Source organism: Orcinus orca, chromosome 5 (assembly GCF_937001465.1).
Source record: "Orcinus orca chromosome 5, mOrcOrc1.1, whole genome shotgun sequence".
NCBI lineage: Eukaryota > Metazoa > Chordata > Mammalia > Artiodactyla > Delphinidae > Orcinus > Orcinus orca.
In genome coordinates this window covers 101,117,714-101,140,526 of record NC_064563.1, presented here as the reverse complement: position 1 = coordinate 101,140,526, position 22,813 = coordinate 101,117,714, and the positions used below count along the sequence as shown (strand labels likewise).

General features: G+C 37.7%; 1 protein-coding gene across 9 annotated transcripts in view; it reads left to right on the top strand.

Moving 5' to 3' along the window:
- TFG (trafficking from ER to golgi regulator) overlaps positions 1 to 22,813 on the top strand; it is a 43,437-nt gene that overhangs the window by 1,609 nt on the left and 19,015 nt on the right. For all 9 annotated transcript variants that reach the window (XM_033433305.2, XM_049710068.1, XM_033433304.2 and 6 more), the window contains exons 2-4: positions 3,545 to 3,771; positions 7,285 to 7,368; positions 13,093 to 13,239. In XM_033433305.2, the coding sequence (XP_033289196.1) occupies positions 3,588 to 3,771; positions 7,285 to 7,368; positions 13,093 to 13,239 (415 nt within the window). In that variant the 5' untranslated portion in view covers positions 3,545 to 3,587. The remainder of the gene's footprint in view (positions 1 to 3,544; positions 3,772 to 7,284; positions 7,369 to 13,092; positions 13,240 to 22,813) is intronic.

Sequence of the window (22,813 nt, the reverse complement as noted above, 5' to 3'; positions counted from 1 at the left end):
TGTGCATGCCTTATGGAGATGACTGCACAAACTGGGGACAACCTTAGGAAAGAAGGCCTGGTTCCTGGCTACAGGTAGGTTACAGTCCTGGTTACAGTCCAGTGCAACCAGTAAGTGAATTTGCAGGCAAACGTGGCAGATGCAAAGTAAAAGAGACTCATAGTTTCAGATCCATTGTAACTGAGCAACAATTCCTTCACGATCAAAAGGATTATATCAATTATATTTAATGTTGGAAATTTCTCTTGATTAGGAATATGTCTGTTGAAGGGAGTCACTTCTAGCTACGTAAAGAAGGTACAGTGTGAAGGTTTGACTTAGTAACTGATCTGATCGTACAGCTCTCTTCTCTCAGTCCCTCTTTCAGAACTTTATTATTTGTCATACATCTTTTGTTTAGGGAGCGAAAACAAGTTTTTAAATTATATGTCAGGCACTATTTTAGATGCTGCTGAGAATAGGTAGAACCATCCTGCTGAAGCTAAGCCCTGGTCCTTAACTACATTATTGATGGTTTACACATCCTGTAGGTAAGAGAAGGTTACATAGATTGATTTGCTGAAGTTCTTTATTATTCTCAGGCTGCAATACAAACAAGGTGGAATCTTTACCATCTTGTTGAAGTAATGATACTTCAGAGCTTGGCATATAGTAGGTATTTAAGTATTTCCCAAATGAAGAGGGCTGGTTTGGCTAACAGGTGAAGGGGTTTTATGGAGGTTTCAATTAATCAGAGTCTTCATGAGAAGTCTTTTGTCAGAATTGGCAGATAAAAAGCTAACTGTATTCTTATTTTATGTCAGGACAAGCATAGCATCCAGATCGTAGAACACAGTCCACTCTGTTCTGAACTGACCTTAGAGTGTTAGATTCAATATTTTTTGCCCCATTTTAAGATGGGGCATTAAAGATTCACTCATAAAATTAATTTGTTCAGAGGATGTCAAGGGGGTCTAGAGACATTCATTTAAGGAGTAGTTAATTGGAAGGACATGGGGCATTTATATGAAGAATATTAGGGCATTTATTTGTACTATTCATGAAATGAATTAGGATTCGTGAAAACTTTCTTAAGTATTTGAAGCATTGATGTGTTGGGGGCCAGGTGGAGTGCTTTCACACACACACACAAAGGAGTAAATGTAGAGAATTATGAGCACTAAATATGATGTTAATGAAATAACACATTTAAGAAGAGAAAACAGAAAGCTGCTAGTAGAAAAGCATGGTGTTTAAACCAGAATGTGTCCAGTAGGAGATTATAAGGTACTTTAAATAGTCTGAGAGATCATTTGCTTGGGGCAGGAGGAGGAAGGAGTTGATGCTAGGGAAATGCTCCGTGGTTACAGATAATGTGTTCAAGGACATCTTGGTCTTGGAAAGAAGAGATAGGCCTTGAGAAGAAGAGATATTAATACATTAATTAAGCATAAGTGTATTTTCTGTTGTTATACGGTAATGGTATAAATTACTAGAGACCTCAGACATTATTTTGAATTTAGGATTACAGAGTCATTACAGGAGAAGTGCACTGAATAACCTGAAATAAGATTAAAATACAACCCAAGAAGGGAAAATTCAATAGCAAGTTAGTTCTCTGACACTGTCTTATTCTTCAAGTGTGCTGTCTAATCACACGCACTCAGGTTTGGGGAAGGGGTGTGTTATGGAAGATGTAGAAACAATAGTGGACAGTCTTGTTAGAAAGCTCAGGAGGGTATCACTGATTTGTTCTTTGTCCTCAAGTTTCCAAAATAGAAAAATTGGAGAAGATACTCGTGAGGTCTTTCTTATTTTAGTGAGAAAAATTTGAGACTATTTTAGTGTTCACACATGCTCTTCTCTTCAGGGCTAGCAGTTAGTATATACAGGCTAATAGAGTTTGGAAGCCAGTATTTATTTTCCCCTTCATTTAACGGCTATTGAATGATTAACCGTGTGCTAGGCACTGTTCTAGGCTCCGGAAATACAGTGAACAAAACCATTTATTTCCCTACTTTCTAGTGGAAAAGACAGTAAAAAATGAATACATTTTTAATATTTGGTAGTGATAAGTGCTTTGCAGAAAAATGAAGCAGGATAAGAAAGTGACTGTGAAACCATTTTAAGTTAGATGGCCAGGGAAAACCTCTGAGAAATTAACATTTGATCAGGGATCTGAATCATGTGAGGTGTGTGAAAAGGGCTCAAGATAAAGGAAACAGCAAGTGCCAAGTCTTGAGAAGGAGAATGTGAAGTATGAGTGTAGCAGGGTAGCCAGAGAGAGAGGTGGGAAATGAGGTTAAATACTTGGCCAGGGACCAGAGGTCAGGTCATGACCTTGTAGTTCTGGCTTTTACCAAGAGTGAGATGGGAATCTATTGGAAGATTTTGAAGTAGTGATACTAGATTTTATTTAACTACAGGATATTTAACTATATTTAACTATGAGGATAACTCTGATGTGTTGAGAATAGATTAAAAGCAGACAAAGGTAAAGGGCAGGCAGACCAGTTAGGAGTCTTTTGCAATAATCCAGGCAATAGATGATGGTGGCTTGGATTAAGTTGATAGAGGTGAAGGTACTAAAGTGACTGCATTCTAGAGATATTTTAAAGGTTGTGGCAGCTAGATTTGTTGGCAATTTGGTGTATGTAAGGTGTGAGGAAAAGAGAGAAACCAAGATTTTTTTTTTATCTTGAACAACTTAGAAGGAGAATTGTTATTAACTGAGATGGAGAAGACTACAGGAGAAGCAGATTTTGAGGGGAAGATGAGGACTTTGTTCTAGACATGTTAAGTAAGAAATCTAAATCAGATAAGCAGTTAAATATATGGGTAAAATAATAATAGATATAAAATAATAAAACTTATTTTCTTAGGCTCATAGTAAAGCCACCTCCAGACCATTTTTTTTTTTTTTTTTTTTTTTTTTTTTTTTTGTGATGTGCGGGCCTCTCACTGTTGTAGCCTCTCCCGTTGCGGAGCACAGGCTCCATACGTGTAGGCTCAGTGGCCATGGCTCAAGGGCCCAGCCGCTCCGCGGCATGTGGGATCCTCCCAGACCGGGGCACGAACCCGCGTCCCCTGCATCGGCAGGCGGACTCTCAACCACTGTGCCACCAGGGAAGCCCCGGACCATTTTTTAAAAATAAATTTATTTATTTATTTTAGGCTGCATTGGGTCTTTGCTGCACGCGGGCTTCTCATTGCAGTGGCTTCTCGTTGCAGAGCACGGGCTCTGGGCACGCAGGCTCAGTAGTTGCGGCGCGCTGGCTCTAGAGCGCAGGCTCAGTAGTAGTGGTGCATGGGCTTAATTGCTCCGCGGCATGTGGGATCTTCCCAGGACCAGGGCTTGTACCCATGTCCCCTGCATTAGCAGGTGGATTCTTAACCACTGTGCCAACAGGGAAGTCCCTCCAGACCATTTTAACATGAATATGGTAACGCTGGAACAGTGGATCTCCTTTGAAGGCCAGAATTTCTTAGATTCTAATCGTAGCTTTGCTTTTCAACTTTTAAAATATGTTTTATAGCTGTTTAATCATCAAAACCATTTTGTCAGTCTTTCTCTAGAGTTGTATATATAGAACATCCTGGAGTCCACCATGAATGGGCAGTTGGATCTGAGTGGGAAGCTAATTATCAAAGCTCAACTTGGAGAGGATATTCGACGAATTCCCATTCATAATGAAGATATTACTTATGATGAATTAGTGCTAATGATGCAGAGAGTCTTCAGAGGAAAACTTCTGAGTAATGATGAAGTTACAATAAAATATAAAGATGAAGGTAAGAGTGTTTCTCAAGTTAGTTTTTAAAAGTCTAAATATCATATGTGTTCTTTTGCCCATTTTTCATTGAAATCAGAATAAAAATTGTTTCCTTCCATGGTAATTGAGTACCACTTTCTTTTATTTAATGGAATGTTCATGTAGTTATAATTCTTTTGTAAGTTAAAAATAGCTAAGTGATTTATTATTAGAAGGGGGTTTTAAGTGATAGGACACTTTCACACATTTTTACAAGCCATTTTTTTTTCTCTTATGCCCGTGCAAATTCTGGCTTCCATTTTGCTTTAAAACCAAACTTTTATTTGTGTTTCCCAAAGTGAAAGGGATGTTAGTAGGTATTGAATGAGAAAGGATTTCATGGTCAACTAAGTCTGGGAAAGCTGGTTTAAAACAAGACATGTATTTATTGCAGGAATTTTCAGAACATGTAATATACTGATGTACGATGTCAGTTTATGCAGTGTTCTCAGGCTCATTGGACCACAAAACTTTTTATGGAGATGGGTTTTATATGACAAATGTTTCATCAAACACATAGTAGAATTATAGTAGTAGACTGTCTTTATTTCTTTCTCTTTAAACCTGTCTTCTTTTGTTAACATCTCTACTGATAATTGTGCTTTAGGTGGTTACCAGTATCTTTCTTATCGCTGAATTTATTTCCAGTCTATTTCACCTTGATCTCAATACTTGGCACTGCTATCCACACCATCCTTTTTTAAATACTCTTACCCCTTAATATCTCTGACACTGTGTTGTCTCAGTTTTCTTCTTATCACTAATAGCTTCTTCTCTGTTTCTCTCTGTGTGTTGGCTTGAAGTAATGCCAGCTGTTACAGCGGAAATCTTAAAATCTCAATGGTTTAACACTCAAGAAATCATTCAGGGACCCAGGTTGACAGGGACCCAGCTCTGATATATTCAACACATGGCTAACAAGCTCACCTTGAGCACTGACATCCAGCAAGCAGCTGCATGAAGACAGAGTGTAGAGAATCACATGGGAGACTGTACTCTCTAGGCCTAGTTTCTGCTCACATCACATTGGTCACATGACTGTGTTGATGTCAGTAGGTTGGGAAATGTCCCTGGTTGGACAGGCACTTCCCAACAACTTACACTGAGGAAAGGGAGTATAAATCATTGATGATCAACTAAGCTGATTATTTCACTACAGGTGTAATTCTCCTTTCTTTTTTTGCAATGTGTCATCTAATGGTACCCAGAACTAATTTTTGAGGGTCACCCATGTTAAGGAACAAAAAAGGAGAGCAGTTTTCTTCCTGTTCTCTTCCCTAGTAATCTCATCTACTTACAATACATTGACTTTCAACTTACAATACATTGACTTTCAACTGTTTGACTTCCAAATGTGTGCCTAAATTTGATCAGTTTGTCCTTTTTTTTTTTTTTTTGACTGTACAACTCGTCTTTAATGGTTTTACCTCAGATGATTTGCTCTTACCTCAAACTTGGCATATCTTAAACTGAGTTTACTGTTTTACTGGCTCTCTCTTATTTTTGTTTAGGGAAGGGTCAGCATACTTTTTCATTAAAGGATCAGATAATAAATATTTTAGCATTGTGGGTCACATAAGGCCTCTGTCTCATCTTCTTTTTTCTAGAACCTCTAAAAATATAAAAACCATTCTTAGTTTGAGGTCCTGTAAACAAGGATTTGTCCATTGGTTGCAGTTTGTAACCCCCTAGCTTTGGGTATCCTCATTGTTGAAACTTCCACATCTAGTTATCACATTGAATTTGTTTTTCATCGTGTTTTTTTTGTTTTTTTTTTTTGTTTTGTTTTGTTTTTTTTTTTTGCGGTACGCGGGCCTCTCACTGTTGTGGCCTCTCCCGTTGCGGAGCACAGGCTCCGGATGCGCAGGCTCAGCGGCCATGGCTCACGGGCCTAGCCGCTCCGCAGCATGTGGGATCTTCCTGGACCGGGGCACAAACCCGTGTCCCCTGCATTGGCAGGCGGACTCTCAACCACTGCACCACCAGGGAAGCCCCATCGTGTTTTTGAGTGCTTTGAATTGTACAGATTTGTGTTCCATAGACTCTTGGGCATGAGGATAGAGGACTGACTTAGGTAAAGAGTTCCTGCCGTCAGAGATATTGTTTCTGTTGTAGAAATCAGAAAAGAAAAAGGCAGTTATAGAAAGTTTCCTTCTTTTACATATATACTTTATTTTCTTAAAAATATGTTTATGAGTAGAATCCCTGAAGTTGAGCATTAGATGTTTTTGTTGTAAAATATGGATGTGGCTGTAAAGAGCAAAAAACAATGATAAAATCCTCAGTTATGGCTTTTATTGCCATCTTTGTCCAAAATAAGTCTACCTAATCAGTGTTAAAATTGGTGTAGCAGAGCATCGCTGGAGCAGCCTCTCAGCCTCCCCAGGCACCCTCCTTCCCCACAGCTGTGTCAAAGATACCTTGCAGAGGCCCCTGATCAGTTCCTTGCTGTGGCTGCTTTTCTGTTCTTTCTCTAGCAATTTTTTTCCTAGCCCTTTGAAAGCTTTTGAACAGGCAGTTGATATGCTAATTATAGTATTCTTTATCCTTGGGATCTAGGGTATTTCAGAATCTTGTGTATATGAATATTTTTCCTGTGGAGAATTGATAGTTTCCATCTCAGCATCGAGATGGTCAGGGACCTGAAAGACTCCACTGTCTATCCATTTATTAGGACAATTCTGCAAAAAGATTTTTTTTTTACAACCTTTTTAGTTACTATTGTATGTGGCTTCCCCTCCATTTGTGTCAGTGGAGTTTTACTGTACTTAGAATTAAAATTTGAACCTTGAGAATCATTATTTAATTTCTTTCTTTTTAAATAAACTTATTTATTTATGGCTGTGTAGGGTCTTTGTCGCTGTGTGTGGGCTTTCTCTAGTTGGGGCGAGCACGGGCTACTCTTCCTTGCTGTGTGCAGGCTTCTCATTGTGGTGGCTTCTCTCGTTGTGGAGCACAGGCTCTAGGTGCATGGGCTTCAGTAGTTGTGGCACGTGGTCTCAGTAGATGTGGCGTGCAGGCTCAGTAGTTGTGGCGCACAGGTTTAGTTGCTCCGCAGCATGTGGGATATTCCCGGACCAGGGTTCAAACCCATGTCCCCTGCATTGGCAGGCGGATTCTTAACCACTGCGCCACCATGTAAGTCCTTATTACTTTAATTTCTGATAAATACATTTAAATTTTTTAGAATGGAAAAGATTTCAGTCTAAACTGTAATCTCCTGGTGACTAGTAAAAGATTACTTAATGTATTAATCTTAGCTATGTGTTTGTTGGCTCTTCTTCTGAGGATATGATAAATATCTTGCCATAAAAGTAATAAGTGAAATTGATTTAGTATCATTTGAACAAATACATCTTTCCTAGATCCTTTATATTTAAGGTTTTTATGGGAGATGCTAATTATGCTCTGTGATCTACATTTTGCATTTAATTGAACATATATCCTAGTTTACTACTAATTCAAATCTGAAACTTTTTTTTGTTTGTTTCAGATGGAGATCTTATAACAATTTTTGATAGTTCTGACCTTTCCTTTGCAATTCAGTGTAGTAGGATACTGAAACTGACGTTATTTGGTAAGTGGTAAACTTTCTAATAAATATACTATTCATTGTATTTTTATGAAAAACTGTTTAGCTTTTTTCGTTTTAAAGACTCAGAACTAAGTGGTAACTTTTCAGCTATATCAGAATTTTTAAATTATTAAGGCTTAACTATATTCTTTTTCTTTGAAGATTAGTAGAAAGTAGACATATTTTAAATAACTCATCTGCTCGGTTACCCTAAGTAATAATATGTGCCACTTGTATAAGTGTTTCCAGGACTGAAAATAATTGCAGTGTTAAAACTACCTTTATTAAGTTTAGTTCTCTAAGAATATATAATTATCTTTTCTAATGTAGTATGTTTTTATTTATTCTCAGGGTTTAACATATAGGCCTGATACTTTTTAGAAATTATTTTTCAAGGAGTACTTAAAGATAAGAGATAGTTCTGATAAAAAACAAATATAAGACTAATTTTAATCTATTAGATTCTGTTTTCTTATAGATCATGACAGATTTGCAAGGCAGAATGCTTAAGGGACAAGATAGAAGTGATTGCAGAGTTAAAGTGGTAGTATGATTATGTGAAAAATAAAATGTGGACTTTTTTTCTGGATGTTTTGGTTAGCATTTTAAAAAAATTTTGTGGCTCAAGTGGGGCAAAGGAAGTACCCTTTTAAAACTCAGGCAAACTGGGTGTTTGTCAGAGGAAACAAATTGTAATAAGCTTACCGGAAAAAAAAAATTATGTGGCACTGACCATTACAGTTCCATGAAATATGATCATGGCCAATTGATTTAATCTGTATTGATTTCCTCTCCATCTAGGAAGGGTGAACATGAATCATTTTAAAATGCTAACAAAAACTGTTAAAAATTTTTTTAAATAAAAGGTATCTTTTTACAATATTGAATCTAAAATACTTAACCACTATTGGCCATCTATCAAGCAGATTAGGTAAACTGAATCTTCATCCCAGAAACACTGAGGATGTGCTAAATAAACTATTTCAAATATATTTTTTGAATTACACACCTGAGCTTGCTCAAGAACTTGAGGAAAATGTCAGGGACCAAAATATAGTTGGAGTTAAAAACCAGCACCTGAAGTACCAAAAGCTGAGACTTGGGATGCTTTTGGTGGTGATGGTGAAGGTTTTAGTGTGCATAATCTAAGGATTTGTCATTTGGTATCTACGTGGTATAGGCCTTGGGTCCTAGACCCTCAGTGGCTATACTCTCAAAGAGAATATTGTAGAAGAAAAATATCTCTTAGTTGGTAGAGTCAAGGAGTTGACAGGGGAAATTCTCATATACCCTGGGATGCCAGGGGTTTGCAAAGGCTCCCTTGAGGATTCATAACCAGTGGTCCTTTGGGAACTCCCAAGCCCAGATACTACCACAAAAAATTGCAAGAAACAAAGCCAGAAATCTCTCTGGAGGGTGTATGTTCTCAGTTCAAATCACATAGGCTTCTCACAGATAAAATCCTGTTGATGAACTTAGAGGTCAAAAGTGTAAGACACATGAAACATCCATGTAAGCAAGAAACAATGGATACAACTAATAGTAGGATTAGATTTCCAAGAACTTCAGTTAGTAGAAGTGGTAATAAAATATATATTAAAAGTTATTGGACATAAAAGAAGAAATAAGAATATAAGAACTAGGCACTATGAAAAAAGGAACCGATTAAAAACTTATGGTAGATAAATAACAAGGAACTACAGTATAGCACAGGGGACTGTATTACAAGATTCAACCATCTTGTAATAACCTATAATGGAAAAGAATCTGGAAAATATATATATATATATATATATATATATATATATAACTGAATCACTGTGCTGTACACCTGAAACTAGCACAACATTGTAAATCAGCTATACATCAATACCCCCCCATAAAAAAGAACTTAAGGTAACTTGTGGAAATGAAAAATATTAGTCAATTAAAATTGAAATTAAATACTAAGTGGTGAGTTAGAACAGCAGATTAGTCACAGCCAAAGAGGGAATTAGTAAAGTGGAAGGTGGTCTAAAGAAATGACAGAATAGAGCACAAAAACACAGAGATGGAGAATAATGAGAGGGAATTTGAGAAAGTCCAGCTTATTTCCATTAAGACTTTAAAGAAGGAGAGAATAGGGGAGTGGAAATATATGAGGAAGTAATGACTAAAGAATTTTTCAGAATTATATAAAAGATATAAACGCTCAGTTTCAGGAGGCACAGTGAGTCCTGAGCAGGGTAAGTAAAAATAAATCTCCATTGGATGTATTGTCATGAAGCTGGAGAATATATAAGACAAAGAGATAATCTTAAAAGTAGCCTGAGTGAATCAGCCTGTAGACTGATCACCTACAAAGCAATTAGACTGTTAGACTTCTTCACAGTAACAATAACAGAAATTGGAAGACAGTAGAATAACATCTTCCACTGTTCAGAAAAAGATGGGTAGAAAAGTAGCATTCTGTAGTCTGCTAAAGTTAAGGAATAAGGGGAAATAACATTTTCAAACAAAGACTGAGAATTTAACAAGCGTCAAGGACACTTGTAAAAGAATTTTTAAAAATGGTTTGTCAGCAAAAAGGAAATTGAGTCCGAAGAATGGTAAAAGATGCAAGAAATTGTGAGTAAATAAACTGGTTAATGTATGAATTTAAATGAGCATTGATTATTAAATAATAGTTTTAGGAATATAGAAACAAGATGGAACAAAAATACTGAGCAATAATTATATGTAAGACAGGAGAGGATGATAGGAATTAAAATACTTTAAAGACTTGGATTCTTTGGGAGGAGGATAGTAATTAGGTTTTTTAAATTGAAGTATGCTTTTCTAAAATGTAAGAGGGATTATTGAAAGACTAGAAATAGCCAGTAGAGGGAAAAGAAGGAAACAAAGGGTACTTACTTGGTTAACTAGATGGTGAGGAAGGAGGAAAAGAAGCAGAGAAAGCTTGAAAAATAGAAAGTAGCACAAAATACTAACCACAGTACACATAAACAGACTAAACATACAAGTTAAAAGACAGACACTTTTATTGGTTAAACAATTTTGTTACATGCTGATTATAAGAGACATACCAAAAGATTATTATGCAGAGTTGGAAAGTAAGGGCTAGAAAAGTTTGTATACTAGACAAACTCAAGGCTAGTTTGTAGTATAACAGAGTAGACTCTTAAGTGAAAACTTTATTAGTAATAGTCACTTCATACTGATAAAAAATAATTCTCTGGGAAGATATAATAATTCTGAACACTTACACATCATAGCCTTAGATTTTTCCTCAAGGAAAAATTGACAGAAGAAGGAAAAATTCATAAGAGAGCTTTCAATACACTTCTCTCTGAAACTGATAGGTTAAGCAGCCTCAAAATTTAAACAGAACAAATACAGGCTTGATCTTATACATCTAGCAATCAGGGCAGGATTCAGTTTTTCTTTAGTGCATATGGATATTTATAAAAGCTGACCATGTACTAGGTTTTCTAATGAGTCTCAATAAATATCAGGGAAGGAATATCCTAGAGATCATATTCTCTGGTCTCATTAGGAACTATTTGACAAAAAAAAACCCAAACTCCCATACTTTTGAAGATAAAAATATGCTTTTAAGTAACATATCAAAGAAGAAATCATAATACGAATTAGAAATAATTAGTGATAACTTTTTTTTTTTTTTTTTTTTTTTTTGGCGATACGCGGGCCTCTCACTGCTGTGGCCTCTCCCGTTGCGGAGCACAGGCTTCGGACGCACAGGCTCAGCGGCCATGGCTCACGGGCCCAGCCGCTCCGCGGCATGCGGGATCTTCCCGGACCAGGGCATGGACCCGTGTCCCCTGCATCGGCAGGTGGACTCTCAACCACTGCACCACCAGGGAAGCCCAGTGATGACTTTTATATGACATAGTTTTTAGAGCATGCTAAAGCTAAAAAGAAAAAGGACAAAATAAGTCCAGGTAACTTGGAAGAAAATAATAAAGAGCAGAAATGAACTAGAAGTTGGGGAATTGATAGGATCATCAATTTTGAAAATATACAACTAGCAAACCTCTATTGAGATTACTTAAGAAAAAAGAAGGCACAAGTAAGCGGTTTTAGGAATGAAACGGGGCTTAATTTCAAATACATTGCAATGAGGGAGAATGAACACCATGGAGAACAATAGGGTGTCAGTAAAAACGTGTTAGAAAGGAATTTTCATAGGGCTTGGGCTTGTGTTAGATGATTTTGGGTAAGGTTCAAGGAATGGGGCTTTGGTGGGAGTAGTGAATTGAGGCTAAAGCTGTGATTGGTAAAACTGCGACAGTCACGCATAATTAGCCAGGGATGTTTGGTCATTTTTGTGGTTTGGTCAACATTCTTGTTTTTGTCTAGTTCTCACATGATATGGACTGGTTTTCTTTTTTGTCTTGAGCTATCACAGTCCCACAGTGATCTTTTCTGATTGTTCATGTTCTTTGTTTTTTAAATTTTGAAAATTTTATTGAGATGTATTTGATGTACTGTTAGTGTTTTCTGAAATTGTTTATGTTCAACAAGGGAACACCACAACCTACCTGTAAGTGCCATGCCAGCTTCTAGCAACACTCAAGCCTGTCCTACAGTACTGGGTCAGTTCTTAGCTGTCAGGAGCTGCTTTTCTTCTTTTCAGCTATTAGAGAAAAACAGTAATACCCAGTAAAAGCCAGCCATTGATACAGGTAGATTATATTGAACTTCCTCATAACTGTATAGGGAGTATGTAAAATACTGGTGGATTGTCTTTTAAAAGCTTATATTGGTGGTTTGATGTATGAAACATATTTTACAAAGAATCTCACTGAACCTTTATTTTCAAATAGATTTCCTTTTCTAATTTGGTGCCTTAGGAATCTGTATATGTGTATACTGACAATGCATAAAAAACATTTGAGTTTAGTTTAATTTTTCAACTCCTATCTTGAGGTTTGCATTCAGAGCCTTGTGAATTAATAAATTAAAAATTTTAAAATTAACAATCTCAGTGGTGATGGTCTTTGTTGCTGGATGAAGGATTATTTTTTAGTCAGCTGAAAGTCATTTGCACAAAATGGGTAATTAAATGAGGTAATATTGCCTTTGTTTAAAAAAACAATCATTATTGAATAATCTGACTTTATGTGGCTAATGTGCTGCTTTGGAAGTAACTACTTTGAAGGACAGTGGTGATGTGAATTTATGAATTCTGCATTTTTTTTTAATAGGTTACTTTTTAGGTCAGTTATTTTAGGTAGCTAATTTTTCTTGTTTTTAGGTCAGAAGTAGGCAAGAATGATAAAAAACCTGCAGTCATATTGTACCTTTAATAAGGTGTTTATTGAATATTTTAAGGCTATAAAAGAATTGTGTGAAATAAAATGAGCTTTTGAAGGTACATAATTTCTATTAAAATATATTAAAGCTTTCTGTATTTTTAATTTATTTCACTGTAGTTGAATTCTTTTAATTAACTTATTTTGTTTTGTTTTACCATTATGGGTTGTAAGCCATAGATCTGGCATCAGCAAAGACTAACGAATATTTATTTTTTCCAAAAATTAGTAAGTAGCAATGAAGAATCCTTTCCTTAAAAAGTTATTTGAATGATGTCAATAGGTATCTTGTTTGATTTTGTTTAACTTTTTCAAGAAGTTATTTTGATTTTTCCTTATTGCATATTATTCTACTGATATCCTTATTGAAGAATATTTCCTAATTTTAAGAAAATTAATGCTTTTATTCCAGTTAATGGCCAGCCAAGACCCCTTGAATCAAGTCAGGTGAAATATCTTCGTCGAGAACTGATAGAACTTCGAAATAAAGTGAATCGCTTATTGGATAGCTTGGAACCACCTGGAGAACCGGGACCATCCACCAACATTCCTGAAAATGGTAGACCATGAAGTCATTTTATTCTGATTTATCCTTTTTATATCTTTTTGAAGATTTTTTTTTCTAACTCTCTCTCAGCAGTAGTAGGATGGCACCTCCATTGTTACCCTTTCTTATTCCTGCATCTGTGCTAATATTCATATCTGTGTTCCCAAACCTGGCCGTTCTTTAAGATTACTGGGAGATTTTATTATACCAATTCCTGGATCTCATCCCAGACCTCTTGGAGGGCAGGGCCTGGGGATCCCATTGTTAAAGTGCCCTCTGGGTGATTGTTTTACAGCTAGTCTTAGACTCCTGGGTTTATGACATAGGTTGGTTTTCAAACCCCTTTGGCTCTTGAACCCTTTTCAATATAATAGTTAACTAATGAGCCTTAGTAATGGAAATCATTTCATGAATTTTATGTGATATATGAAGTATTAATAGTTTCAAGTAAAAAAGTAATCTTAGTACACTCAAATGGTGTATAGTTTACCTTAAGCACAGTGTTCATAATATGCAAAGAAAAATGTATTTTTTTCCATTTTACAGATGACATGTACTATATATTTTTTTAATTGGAGTATAATTGCTTTACAATGGTGTGTTAGTTTCTGCTTTATAACAAAGTGAATCAGTTATACATATACATATGTTCCCATATCTCCTTCCTCTAGCGTCTCCCTCCGTCCCACCCTCCCTATCCCACCCATCCAGGTGGTCACTAAGCACCGAGCTGATCTCCCTGTGCTATGCAGCTGCTTCCCACTAGCTATCTATTTTACGTTTGGTAGTGTATATAAGTCCATGCCACTCTCTCACTTTGTCACAGCTTACCCTTCCCCGTCCCCATATCCTCAAGTCCATTCTCTAGTAGGTCTGGGTCTTTATTCCCATCTTACCCCTAGGTTCTTCATGACATTTTTTTTTTCTTAGATTCCATATATATGTGTTAGCATACAGTATTTGTCTTTCTCTTTCTGACTTACTTCACTCTGTATGACAGACTCTAGGTCCATCCACCTCACTACAAATAACTCGATTTCGTTTCTTTTCATGGCTGAGTAATATTCCATTGTATATATGTGCCACATCTTCTTTATCCATTCCTCCGATGATGAACACTTAAGTTGTTTCCATCTCCGGGCTATTGTAAATAGAGCTGCAATGAACATTTTGGTACATGACTCTTTTTGAATTATGGTTTTTTCAGGGTATATGCCCAGTAGTGGGATTGCTGGGTCATATGGTAGTTCTATTTGTAGTTTTTTAAGGAACCTCCATACTGTTCTCCATAGTGGCTGTACCAATTCACATTCCCACCAGCAGTGCAAGAGTGTTCCCTTTTCTCCACACCCTCTCCAGCATTTATTGTTTTTAGATTTTTAGATGATGGCCATTCTGACTGGTGTGAGATGATATCTCATTGTAGTTTTGATTTGCATTTCTCTAATGATTAATGATGTTGAGCATTCTTTCATGTGTTTGTTGGCAATCTGTATATCTTCTTTGGAGAAATGTCTATTTAGGTCTTCTGCCCATTTCAGGATTGGGTTGTTTGTTTTTTTGTTATTGAGCTGCATGAACTGCTTGTACATTTTGGAGATTAATCCTTTGTCGGTTGCTTCATTTGCAAATATTTTCTCCCATTCTGAGGGTTGTCTTTTGGTCTTGTTTATGGTTTCCTTTGCTGTGCAAAAGCTTTGAAGTTTCATTAGGTCCCATTTGTTTATTTTTGTTTTTATTTCCATTTCTCTAGGAGGTGGGTCAAAAAGGATCTTGCTGTGATTTATGTCATAGAGTGTTCTGCCTATGTTTTCCTCTAAGAGTTTGATAGTTTCTGTCCTTACATTTAGGTCTTTAATCCATTTTGAGCTTATTTTTGTGTATGGTGTTAGGGAGTGATCTAATCTCATACTTTTACATGTACCTATCCAGTTTTCCCAGCACCACTTATTGAAGAGGCTGTCCTTTCTCCACTGTACATTCCTGCCTCCTTTATCAAAGATAAGGTGACCATATGTGCGTGGGTTTATCTCTGGGCTTTCTATCCTATTCCATTGATCTATCTTTCTGTTTTTGTGCCAGTACCATACTGTCTTGATTACTGTAGCTTTGTAGTACAGTCTGAAGTCAGGGAGCCTGATTCCTCCAGCTCCGTTTTTCATTCTCAAAATTGCTTTGGCTATTCGGGGTCTTTTGTGTTTCCAGACAAATTGTGAATATTTTTGTTCTAGTTCTGTGAAAAATGCCAGTGGTAGTTTGACAGGGATTGCATTGAATCTGTAGATTGCTTTGGGTAGTAGACTCATTTTCAGAATGTTGATTCTTCCAATCCAAGAACATGGTATATGTCTCCATCTATTTGTATCATCTTTAATTTCTTTCATCAGTGTCTTATAATTTTCTGCATACAGGTCTTTTTTCTCCTTAAGTAGGTTTATGCCTAGATATTTTATTCTTTTTGTTGCAATGGTAAATGGGAGTGTTTTCTTGATTTCACTTTCAGATTTTTCATCATTAGTGTATAGGAATGCCAGAGATTTCTGTGCATTAATTTTGTATCCTGCTACTTTACCAAATTCATTGATTAGTTCTCGTAGTTTTCTGGTAGCATCTTTAGGATTCTCTATGTATAGTATCATGTCATCTGCAAACAGTGACAGCTTTACTTCTTCTTTTCCGATTTGGATTCCTTTTATTTCCTTTTCTTCTATGATTGCTGTGGCTAAAACTTCCAAAACTATGTTGAATAAGAGTGGTGAGAGTGGGCAACCTTGTCTTGTTCCTGATCTTGGTGGAAATGCTTTCAGTTTTTCACCATTGAGGACGATGTTGGCTGTGGGTTTGTTATATATGGCCTTTATTATGTTGAGGAAAGTTCCCTCTGTGCCTACTTTCTGCAGGGTTTTTATCAGATGGGTGCTGAATTTTGTTGAAAGCTTTCTCTGCATCTATTGAGATGATCATATGGCGTTTCTCCTTCAATTTGTTAATATGGTGTATCACATTAATTGATTTGCATATATTGAAGAATCCTTGCATTCCTGGAATAAAACCCACTTCATCATGGTGTATGATCCTTTTAATGTGCTGTTGGATTCTGTTTGCTAGTATTTTGTTGAGGATTTTTGCATCTGTGTTCATCAGTGATATTGGCCTGTAGTTTTCTTTCTTTGTGACATCCTTGTCTGGTTTTGGTATCAGGGTGATGGTGGCCTCATAGAATGAGTTTGGGAGTGTTCCTCCCTCTGCTATGTTTTGGAAGAGTTTGAGAAGGATAGGTGTTAGCTCTTCTATAAATGTTTGATAGAATTCGCCTGTGAAGCCATCTGGTCCTGGGCTTTTGTTTGTTGGAAGATTTTTAATCACAGTTTCAATTTCAGTGCTTGTGGTTGGTCTGTTCATATTTTCTATTTCTTCCTGATTGAGTTTTGGCAGGTTGTGCCTTTCTAAGAATTTGTCCATTTCTTCCAGGTTGTCCATTTTATTGGCATAGATTTGCTTGTAGTAATCTCTCATGATCTTTTGTATTTCTGCAGTGTCAGTTTTTACATCTTCTTTTTCATTTCTAATTCTATTGATTTGCGTGTTCCACCCTTCTTTTCTTGATGAGACTGGCTAATGGTTTATCAATTTTGTTTATCTTCTCAAAGAACCAGCTTTTAGTTTTATTGATCTTTGCTATTGTTTCCTTCATTTCTTTTTCATTTATTTCTGATCTGATCTTTATGATTTCTTTCCTTCTGCTAACTTTGGGGTTTTTTTGTTCTTTCTCTAATTGCTTTAGGTGCAAGGTTAGGTTGTTTATTTGAGATGTTTCCTGTTTCTTAAGGTAGGATTGTATTGCTATAAACTTCCCTCTTAGAGCTGCTTTTGCTGCATTCCATAGGTTTTGGGTCATCGTGTCTCCATTGTCATTTGTTTCTAGGTATTTTTTCATTTCCTCTTTGATTTCTTTAGTGATCACTTCGTTATTAAGTAGTGTATTGTTTAGCCTCCATGTGTTTGTAGTTTTTACAGATCTTTTCCTGTAATTGATATCTAGTCTCATAGCGTTGTGGTCGGAAAAGATACTTGATACAATTTTAATTTTCTTAAATTTACCAAGTCTTGATTTGTGACCCAAGATATGATCTGTCCTGGAGAATGTTCCATGAGCACTTGAGAAAAATGTGTATTCTGTTGTTTTTGGGTGGAATGTCCTATAAATATCAATTAAGTCCATCTTGTTTAATATGTCATTTAAAGCTTGTGTTTCCTTATGTATTTTCATTTTGGATGATCTGTCCATTGGTCAAAGTGGGGTGTTAAAGTCCCCTACTATGAATGTTTTACTGTCCATTTCCCCTTTTATGGCTATTAGTATTTGCCTTATGTATTGAGGTGCTCTTATGTTGGGTGCATAAATATTTACAATTGTTATATCTTCTTCTTGGATCGATCCCTTGATCATTATGTAGTGTCCTTCTTTGTCTCTTGTAATAGTCTTTATTTTAAAGTCTATTTTGTTTGATATGAGAATTGCTACTCCAGCTTTCTTTTGGTTTCCATTTGCATGGAATATCTTTTTCCATCCCCTCACTTTCAGTCTGTATGTGTCTCTAGGTCTGAAGTGGGTCTCTTGTAGACAGCATATATATGGGTCTTGTTTTTGTATCCATTCAGCCAATCTGTTTCTTTTGGAGGGAGCATTTAATCCATTTACATTTAAGGTAATTATTGATATGTATGTTTCTATTCCCATTTTCTTAATTGTTTTGGTTTGTTATTGTAGGTCTTTTCCTTCTCTTGTGTTTCTTGCCTAGAGAAGTTCCTTTAGCATTTGTTGTAAAACTGGTTTGGTGGTGCTGAACTCTCTCAGCTTATGCTTGTCTGTAAAGGTTTTAATTTCTCCATCAAATCTGGATGAGATCCTTGCTGGGTAGAGTAATCTTGGTTGTAGGTTTTTCTCCTTCATCACTTTAAGTATGTCCTGCCAGTCCCTTCTGGCTTGCAGCGGTTCTGCTGAAAGATCAGCTGTTAACCTTATGGGAATTCCCTTGTGTGTTACTTGTTGTTTTTCCCTTGCTGGTTTTAATATGTTTTCTTTGTATTTAACTTTTGACAGTTTGATTCATATGTGTCTTGGCATGTTTCTCCTTGGATTTATCCTGTATGGGACTCTCTGTGCTTCCTGGACTTGATTAAGTATTTCCTTTCTCATATTAGGGACGTTTTCAACTATAATCTCTTCAGACATTTTCTCAGTTCCTTTATCTTTCTCTTCTTGTTCTGGAATCCCTATAATTTGAATGTTGGTGCGTTTAATGTTTTCCCAGAGTTCTCTGAGACTGTCCTCAGTTCTTTTGATTCTTTTTTCTTTATTCTGCTCTGCAGTAGTTATTTCCACTATTTTATCTTCCAGGTCACTTATCGATTCTTCTGCCTCAGTTATTGTGCTACTGATCCCATCTAGAGTATTTTTAATTTCATTTATTGTGTTGTTCATCGTTGCTTGTTTCATCTTTATTTCTTCTAGGTCCGTGTTAACTGTTTCTTGCATTTTGTCCATTCTATTTCCAAGATTTCGGATCATCTTTACTATCAATATTCTGAATTCTTTTTCAGGTAGACTGCCTATTTCCTCTTCAGTTGTTATGTCTGGTGGGTTTTTATCTTGTTCCTTCATCTGCTGTGTGTTTTTCTGTCTTCTCATTTTGCTTATCTTACTGTGTTTGGGGTCTGGTTTTTTTTTTTTTTTTTTTTTTTTTTGCGGTACGCGGGCCTGTCACTGTCATGGCCTCTCCAGCTGCTGAGAACAGGCTCCGGACACACAGGCTCAGCGGCCATGGCTCACAGGCCCAGCCGCTCCACGGCATGTGGGATCTTCCTGGACTGGGGCACGAACCCGTGTCCCCTGCATCGGCAGGCTGACTCTCAACCACTGCGCCACCAGGGTCTCCTTTTTGCAGGCTGCAGGTTCATAGTTCCCGTTGTTTTTGGTGTCTGTCCCCAGTGGCTAAAGTTGGTTCAGTGGGTTGTGTAGGCTTCCTGGTGGAGGGGACTGGTGCCTGTGTTCTGGTGGATGAGGCTGGATCTTGTCTTTCTGGTGGGCAGGTCCACGTCTGGTGGTGTGTTTTGGGGTGTCTGTGGCCTTATTATGATTTTAGGCAGCTTCTCTGCTAATGGGTGGGGTTGTGTTCCTCTCTTGCTAGTTGTGTGGCATAGGGTGTCCAGCACTGTAGCTTGCTGGTCGTTGAGTGAAGCTGGGTGCTGGTGTTGAGATGGATATCTCTGGGAGATTTTCACCATTTGATATTATGTGGACCTGGGAGGACTCTTGCAGACCAGTGTCCTGAAGTTGTCTCTCCCACCTCAGAGGCACAGCACTGACTCCTGGCTGCAGCACCAAGAGCCTTTCATCCACACGGCTCAGAATAAAAGGGAGAATAAGTAGAAAGAAAGGAAGAAAGAAAGAGGATAAAATAAAATAAAATAAAGTAAGATAAAATAGTTGTTAAAAATAATTATGAAGAAAAATTTTTTTTAAAAAGAAGATAACAAATATAATGGACAGATAGAACCCTAGGACATATGGTGAAAACAAAGCTATACAGACAAAATCTCACACAGAAGCATACACATACACACTCACAAAAAGAGGAAAAGGGGGAAAATAATAAATCTTGCTCCCAAAGTCCCCTCCTCAATTTGGGATGATTCGTTGTCTATTCATGTATTGCACAGATGCAGGGTACATCAAGTTGATCGTGGAGCTTTAATCCGCTGCTTCTTAGGCTGCTGGGAGAGATTTCCCTTTCTCTTCTTTGTTCTCACAGCTCCCAGGGGCTCAGCTTTGGATTTGGCCCCGCGTCTGCGTGTAGGTCACCGGAGGGCGTCTGTTGTTCACTCAGATAGGGCGGGGTTAAAGGAGCAGCTGACTCGGGGACTCTGGCTCACTCAGGCCAGGGGGAGGGAGGGGTGCGGATGCGGAGAAAGCCTGCGGTGGCAGAGGTTGGTGGGACGTTGCACCAGCCTGAGGCGCGCCGTGCGTTCTCCCAGGGAAGTTGTCCCTGGATCCCGGGACCTTGGCAGTGGCGGGCTGCACAGGCTCTCCGGAAGGGAGGTGTGGTTAGTGACCTGTGCTCGCACACAGGCTTCTTGGTGGTGGCAGCAGCAGCCTTAGCATCTCATGCTCGTCCCTGGGGTCCGCTTTGTTAGCTGCGGCTCCCTCGCGTATCTGGAGCTCCTTTAAGCAGCAATTTTAATCCCCTCTCCTCGCGTACCAGGAAGCAAAGAGGGAAGAAAAAGTCTCTTTCCTCTTCGGCAGGTCCAGACTTTTCCCCGGACTCCCTCCCAGCTAGCCGTGGTGCACTAACCGCTTCAGGCTGTGTTCACGCCGCCAGTCCTCTCCCTGCGCTCTGACCGAAGCCGGAGCTTCAGCTCCCATCCCCGCCCACCCCGGCGGGTGGGCAGGCAAGCCTCTCAGGCTGGTGAGTGCCGGTCGGCACCGATCCTCTGTGCGGCAATCTCTCCGCTTTGCTTTCCGCATTCCTGTTGCTGTGCTCTTCTCTGCGGCCCCGAAGCTTCCCCCCTCCGCCACTCGCAGTCTCCGCCCGTGAAGGGGCTTCCTAGAGTGTGGAAACGTTTCCTCCTTCACAGCTCCCTCCCACTGGTGCAGGTCCGGTCCCTATTCTTTTGTCTCTGTTTTTTCTTTTTTTCTTTTGCCCTACCCAGGTACGTGGGGAGTTTCTTGCCTTTTGGGAGGTCTGAGGTCTTATGCCCGCGTTCAGTAGGTGTTCTTATATGTACTATTTACATTAAGTTAAAGCAAGGTTTATTGACGAAGTTGGAACTGAATATAGTTTGGGGACCAAATATATAATATAGACTGAAATATAAGTATGGCTTGAAAGTAGATTGTAAAAGAGTTGCTTTCCTCGACTTTTAATATTAGATCTTGCACTTAAAAAATAAACTTTTTTTAAAATAATTTTTGTGTTTGCATATAAGTTTCACATGCTTAAAACTGTCCATATTGTGAAATAGTAGTATTTTATAGACTCTGGATGACTGGCTGTAAGGGGCTTAATAGAAGATAGTTTTGTGGAAAAGTGGTATTGTATAATCCCTTGCAACCTTTAGATTCTGAGATACTCTCTTTTTGGCCCCATTTAAATTGTGGAGTTTTGTTTGATTTAGTTAAAGATGCATTATCCGTCATTTCCCTCTTCCTCCAGCCATGTGGAATTGTGTTAGTGGTAGATGGCTTGATAAATATTTGGTGATTGATTAGTAATTTCTAGTTTCACTTCCAGATTTCAGAACATACTAAAGAGATGCGCTGAAATACTACAGTGAGATCCTTCTGGCCTCTTTATGGTGAAACCTTTTACATTTCAGGTCAAAGCAAATGGCATTTTTGAATCCTATCTCTCCAAACAAATATCTTTAAACAAAAATCTCCAATTTTAGGTCAAGGATCTGAAGAAAACTTTTGACCATTTTCCCAGAAGAAATCATAGATGCTAATACCACTACATTTGCATATAACTTGAAGGAGTTAAAGCATCTGTAGAATATTATGAAACTTAGATCAGAATTCAACAAGTAGAGCCAGTACTGTGCAGAAACCTACAGTAGCCTATATTCTGCTCTAAGGAATAGATTTATAAGCTTTTTGGTTTTGGTGAAACAACCTTTCTCTTCACTTATTTCTCTCCACATACTGCTTTTCTTTATTAGTTTATTTCCAGGTGTTCATATGTTTTATTGTTAATATCTCACCTATGTTAATGTAAAAGATGTTAAAAATTGGTTTCTTCTCTGCATCTTGGAAATCATATCATGTATTGTTTCTTTATATGGCCATCCTTCTAGTCATTGTGTCCTGAGTTACTTAATGAACTGAATAGGACATTCTATGCTTTTTTTCTATAATTAAATTAATTAATCAATTTTCATACAGCAGGTTTTTACTAGTTATCTATTTTATACATATTAGTGTATATATGTCAATCCCAATCTCCCGATTCCTCCCACACCACCTCTTTCCCCCCTGGTATACGTACATTTGTTCTCTATGTCTGTGCTTCTATTTCTGCTTTGCAACTAAGGTCATGTATACCATTTTTCTAGATTCCACATATATGCGTTAATATACGATATTTGTTTTTCTGTTTCTGACTTACTTAACTCTGTATGACAGTCTCTAGGTCCAGGGACGTCTCTACAAATGACCCAGTTTCATTCCTTTTTATGGCTGAGTAATATTCCATTGTATATACATACCACATCTTCTTTATCCATTCGTCTGTTGATGGGCATTTAGGTTGCTTCCATGACCTGGCTATTATAAATAGTGCTGCAGTGAACATTGGGGTGCATGTGTCTTTTTGAATTATGGTTTTCTCTGGGTATATGCCCAGTAGTGGGATTGCTGGGTCATATGGTAGTTTTATTTTTAGGTTTTTAAGGAACCTCCATACTGTTCTCAATAGTGGCTGTATCAAATTACATTCCCACCGACAGTGCAAGAGCGTTCCCTTTATTCCACACCCTCTCTAGCATTTGTTGTTTGTAGATTTTCTGATGATGCCATTTCTGACTG